Here is a 6,010-nt window from a genome sequence, read left to right as displayed (position 1 = left end):
AAGTAAATCGTATATGCCTTTTTAAAAACACAAAGAGTACGAAAGGGAGCGCGAGGAAAACCAGTCTGAGTCTGGCTACCTTTGAGAACTGCGGGGGACCGGACTCCTCGCGGCCTCCTAGAGCGCAGTACAGGGGAACCCGTTCCGCCCCCTCGGAGGGACCGTCCCCAGGCTCGGCTCTGTCTCCCGCCCTGACCACGGCTGTTTTCTGTCTTGTCCAGCGTGCAGGGCCCTGATGGATGAGGTGGAGTATGACGTCACCAAGGCTCGGCAGAAGAAGACCAAGGTGGGTCCTTCCGAATAAATCCTGACGGGACGCAGGAGAGGAGAAAGGTAGCGGAAAAGAAATTATGTGCCAGTGTGTAATTGCGGATGTGGGCAATTACCAGCCATTTATCCAAACAGCAGTTGGTCCTAATCTTCTAACCTTTCTCTTGTTCAGGGTATCAGCTCTAAATTGCTTCTGAGTCCTGCGGGACCCAAAGTAATCTTTAAGCTTGAAATTGAAGTATCTCTCTCAGCACCTAAATTTTGCGTCTTGTCAAGTCGAAAGACATTCCGGCTCTGTTGTTCTTCAGAATAAAAATAGCGCGTCTGTGGTTCTTGGCGAGGCCGGCAGGGGGCCCAGAGAGGCTACAGGGGCTGAGCCCCCCTCCTGGGCACCCTCCTCCCCTCAGACCTTCAGAGTTCTAGTGGGGGACGCAGGACGCAAGACCCACGTCCCGGGACAGGCTGGACACTTGGCTGCGGGGGAAGAAGAAATGTTCTTGCACAGCCCAAAGCGGGGTTCACCCCAAGACTCAGATGTGCTGGGGGAGCTGTAAGGGCAGAGTCTGCAGAGCAGGGAGGGGCCGGGTGGGGCCGTCTCCTGTGAGAGACATCGTCCCCTGTGAGCACTCAGGCCGTGAGTGCCCAGAACAATAAGCCAATCTCAACGTCATCCTCAGGGAAGTGTTGGTAGAAAATTGTCCCACAACATCCTCTGACTCACTCAAAGCTGAGCAGAAGTTGGTTTGGGGTCTCTTGCAGCCCAGCCTGGAGCAACCGATGGGAGGCAGACGGTCTGTGCGCTGTCCTCCCCTTTCCCACCTGGGCTCCCACCCGGAGAGGGGCAGGACAGAGAAGGAGGCCTGGGGCGCCGCAGTGCGTTGCGTTGTGGGAACGAGACAGCCAGGCCTTACCGAAAGTGTGTCTTGCTTTTAATTTGCCTAAGTTTTGAATGAGAGAGGCAGTTTCACCCCCAAGTCAGTAGCGCCCAAGGGAGAGCGCCGAGCGCCAGGAGCTCAGGTTCTCTCCTGGGCTCGTTGTCTCCCCAAAGGTCACACGTGGGTGGACCCCTCAGGAGGCTTCTCTGGCCATTCCCAGAGAGGACCTCGTGCAGATCCACTGGCCGCTCTGTGGCAAGGCTGTGGCCTGCATTTGGGGACACCAGGGTCCCATCCCGTGCGGTCACCTGAATGCCAGACACACCCCTCCAGCCCGGAGCAGTCCTGGACCCTGACAGCCAGCCTGAAGCCGATTCCCACTGTCATGGGGCCAGGAAAGGGGTGTGTGGATGTCCCGGTAGAACTGAGCTCTTTTCGGCCCCAGGGGGGCAGCCGGCCTGCAAATGCAGCCTCTGTCAGCAGCCTCCTTCCCCTGTGCGATTGCAGAACCTGGGAGGATCCCGACTGCGCCTGCAGGTGAAGGCGCCTTGCGGCAGCTCGTCCGCTCTCCTGGGTGCCAGGGGTCCTCCGCCTGCTTTGAGGCCGGGAGGGCCTGGAAACGTCCCCTGGGCCAGGGCAGGGGCGCAGACCCTCGGGGAAGGGAGTCCCCGGCGCCCTTGAGCTACGGCCGAGCAAGACCCTCCGGACAGTCGCCCCGTGGGCTGTGGGGGGTCGGGGAAGCCTCGAAGCCGGACTCGGTGGGCCTCCCCGACCCGACCTGAGGCTGGCCTGCCGAGCGAGCTAGAAGGGAGGAAGGAGTGGGTTGTGTGGCCCAGGGAATTATTAGAAAATAAGGCTCATTTATTTTAATTGACACCATCCTCCAGATAGCTCAGAGGTCTTCAATGTTATCGATTTTGCGGGGCAGCCTATGACAACAGAGATGATGGCAGCGGCGGCTGTTTGGTAACAATGCGTGTAGGCCTCGGTTCCCAGACCCGCTGCCTGGCTCCGTTGGAAACATTCTTCTTAGCCAAGGTTTCCAGTGCTGCTCTCCCTTTCTTAAAAAGAAGGAATTGAATTCACACGCAGCGACTTTTCGCTTGGAGCCATCTGTGACAGGCACAGGATCGTCCCCCACCTGCAGAGATCTCTCTGCACAGCCGGGCAGCGAGAGGTCGCACGGAGGACCGAAGCCTCCTTAAGTGCAGAGTTCAGAGCGCGGCCCCTGGGCTGCTGGTGGCAGGTGAGAGACCCCTCCCGCTGGCTGCAGTCGTGGGAATGTTCCCGCTTGACCTTCCCCTGCCTTGCCATGGAATCACGTCTGTTCAGCAAAGCACAGCCAGCATTTCAGCACCGATGATACGTCTCTATTTATTTACTTTTTAAAAAATTAGATGAATGGCAGTTTTAGCGAGACGCAGCAGCACAGCACTGCGTGATTTGGAGACCCCTACCTCACGTTCGCTTTCCCAGTGAGTGCCTGTCCCCCGGTCCTAGCAGTCACGGAAGGCAGAGCCCCGGCTACGAGGCACAGGTGAACGGCTGTGTCCAGGGCGGGCCCAGGGCTGGGAGCTGGGGTCTGGGGGCTGACGTTTGCTTTCACACATGGGAGCTCTGGGCTGTGGTCCCTGCATCCAAGGTCACCCGTCCAGTGGGGCTGGTACCTGGGAGGGACCCAGGGAACGTGTGCTCGGTGCGTGGCAGTGTGTGGCAGGGCGGAGCACGGGGTCCCCTTGCCTTGGCGAGGCGTGAGCACCTTCACACAGAGGAAGTCCCAGCAGCCGGCTGCCGTGGTGACGAGATTGCGGTCCTGTTTGGACCAGCACCTGGCGCCTGTGCTGTCCGGCGTGTCCTCACAGCGCTGGGAGCAAACTGGACCACGGACCTTCATTGTAGAAATGCCAGCGAGGCCCAGAGAGCTTCGGTGACTCCCTTAATTTTGACCAATTGGCATTAATTTAATTTGCTAAGTTAATTTAGACAAATTCCAATGTCATTTGTTACTGTAGGGGTGCAGGGAACGGTACCCCAAAGCCTTGTGCTTTGGCACACGGAGCACCTTGAATTAAAAGAAACCGGAAGGTCTTAGAAGCTGCCTCAGAATCTCTCTCGTTTCCTCCCGGACCCCAAGCGCAGGGAGAGACTCTCTGGAGTTTCCTTATCTGACCCAGGAAACGGTTTTCCAAAAGAAATGCAATTGTCTTCAGACTCTCTCCCTAGGAATCTCCTCAAATAACCAGGAAAGGTGTCACCACCAGAGAGGAGAGTCTAAAAGTCTTCACTGCACCAGATAGACTTTCTTTTTTTTTTTGAGACAGAGTCTTGCTCTGTTGCCAGGGCTAGAGTGCCGTGGCGTCAGCCTAGCTCACAGCAACCTCAAACTCCTGGGCTCAAGTGATCCTCCAGCCTCAGCCTCCCGAGTAGCTGGGACTACAGGCATGCGCCACCATGCCCGGCTAATTTTTCCTATATATTTTTAGTTGTCCAGATAATTTCTTTCTATTTTTTTGGTAGAGACGGGGGTCTCGCTCTTGCTCAGGCTGGTCTCGAACTCCTGACCTCAAACGATCCGCCCGCCTCGGCCTCCCAGAGTGCTAGGATTACAGGCGTGAGCCACCGCGCCCGGCCCAGATAGACTTTCTGTCCATTCTCCGAGAGCAGCCGTGAGTGCCACCCAGGAGACTTTGTCTACGCGGTCAAACAGCCTTCATCCACAGCGCGGTTCTGCCCTCACCTCCTCTAACTTGCCAGCTGCAGCCATTCGTGCCCCTAAGAATCGCTTGCTGCTCCTCTAGAATGGCCTACAGCCCCCACTCCCTCCCCTCTGTGAGGAGGGGATTTACGCCTCCTCCCTCTGGCCCTTCAGCTCTCATTTCACGCGGCCCCCATGCCTGAGCACATCGATAACTTTTATGCGGCCTTCACCTAGTAATCTGTCTGTTGTCAGTCACTTTGGTGAACCTTCGGAGAGGGAAGAAGGGAAGCTTTCCCTTTGCCCCTACACTTTGACAGAGACACCCCGTCCTGTAATGTACTGCACGACAACAGGGTACTATGGCATCGTGGAGTTGTGCAGTGCACAACCTGCACAATTGTACATGGGGCCCTGTTTGCCAACAAAACAAGAGGGGTGGGCTGTGGTAATAAGCCAGCCAGGAGGTGAAGGGGATTCAGTCCTTCAGGAATTTCCTACCCACTAGTGAGCCATAAAACCTGTTTGGTGGGGTACAACCAGCAGGCAAAAAAAAAAAAAAAAAATATGTGTGTGTGTGTGTGTGTGTGTGTGCGCGCGTGCGCGCATAATATCAAAGTAAATCTTACAGAAAAAGAGAGTTCTATTTGTGACACTTTATGTAATGGGTTGCAATGTCAAAAGTGGGTCATATCCAAAAAATTGAAAGCCACCGTAACAGATGGCTGTCCCCAGCATGAGATAGTAGCCTAAAGATATTTCATTTGGGAAGATTATTAAGACCCAAACAGTGCCACAACGATTCCTGATTCCTTATGCAGAAAAAAATCAGAACACCTCCTCCGAATCCAGGTACCCGGCAGTAACAGCCTTGATTTGGTGGCCACGCTTCCCGCAGGCCACGCCTGGCGCCTGGCTCACAGGCGGCCGCAGCCTCCGGGCTCGGATTCCTAATTATGTGCTCACCACTCTAGGTCTGCGTGTGGTGTAGACTGGAGAAGGAGTTCTTACCCCTCAGGGGTTTACACTCGGCCAGAGGCCTCAGCAGGACCAGCGTGGACCCCGCGTGGCAGGACTGGCGAGCTGTGGGGAGGGTGGACGTGGCTCTGAGGAGCACGACTGCGCAGACAGCAGTGCTCGGGGCGGACGAGGGGGAAGCTCCGTGCCGTGTTCCTTTCTAACAAGTGGACAATTTGTCCCGGAGCCCCCCAGCCCCAAACTCCCCCCATACCTCATTGGCGAGGGAGGCCGCACACGCCACGACTCCGGGGAAGCAGCCACCACTGTCCCGATGCCTGGGGTGACCCGGGCCCAAGCCCAGGCTGGGAGCAGCCACTCCCCTTCCCCCCGACCCCTGGCCCACGAGCAGCACAGGTGGGAGAGCGCAGAGAGCCCAGGAGACGGAGACCAGCGTCCCCACTGAGGGTGGCAACCCACTCTTCTGAGACACGCTGGTCTTATCTCTCGCGCCTCACGGAAATGAACGGATGTTAGTATGTTTGGTTGTAAATAACCTCAACCCCTCTCCTGAGATTCCTCATTTTCCTTCCGTCTCAGAGAAGAAGAAGCATGAATGAATGGTGATGTGGGGTTGTATACGTTTTTATTTTTAACTTTTGGTGGCTTTTATTGGGTATCATCTTCTACTTTATTTATTCTTCTCTATTTTATTTAAAAAGAGAAACATCAGACGACACTGAAAATGCTGACGTAAGTCTTTACTGATCGCACTTTCAGGGTGGGCTGATTGCTGGGAAACCCTGAGGTCTCAGTGTCATCATGTGCTGTCTGTGACATATCCAGGGGGGTTGGCAGGGCCATCTGCTCCACTTGGTCACCCAGGGACGTGGGTCCTGAGTCGCCGACATTCAGCAGCTGGTGGAAAGAGAGAACAGAGAGGGCTCCTCGGGAGGTTTTATGGGCAGACTCAACAGTGAGACACCTACTCTGCCCATATCCCACGGCTGGGACTGTCATGCTGGCTGGAAACAGCCGAGCCGTGTGCCCGGGAGGAGGGAGAAATGGAGCATGGCATCGCCGTACGCATGGCAGCGTCTGCTCTGCTGGTCTTTGAGGACAAGCCTGGTAGCGTGGGACAAAGGAAGGCACCCCAGCATGGGCCTGGATGTCTTTGGTGACCGAGGAGTTCCCTCACACTGTTACTGTGGGC

General features: G+C 56.1%; 1 protein-coding gene across 1 annotated transcript in view; it reads left to right on the top strand.

The window, feature by feature from the left end:
• Window positions 1-235: 235 nt before the first annotated feature.
• CNPY1 (canopy FGF signaling regulator 1) overlaps window positions 236-6,010 on the top strand; it is a 33,139-nt gene continuing 27,364 nt past the window's right edge. The window contains 2 exon segments of the mRNA XM_069462474.1: window positions 236-284; window positions 287-333. Coding sequence (XP_069318575.1) covers window positions 236-284; window positions 287-333 — 96 coding nt within the window.

The sequence above is a fragment of the Eulemur rufifrons genome, chromosome 29, assembly GCF_041146395.1.
Source record: "Eulemur rufifrons isolate Redbay chromosome 29, OSU_ERuf_1, whole genome shotgun sequence".
Taxonomy (NCBI): Eukaryota; Metazoa; Chordata; class Mammalia; order Primates; family Lemuridae; genus Eulemur; species Eulemur rufifrons.
Note: the sequence above shows the minus strand (reverse complement) of the source record. Positions and strands in the feature narration are given on the sequence as shown.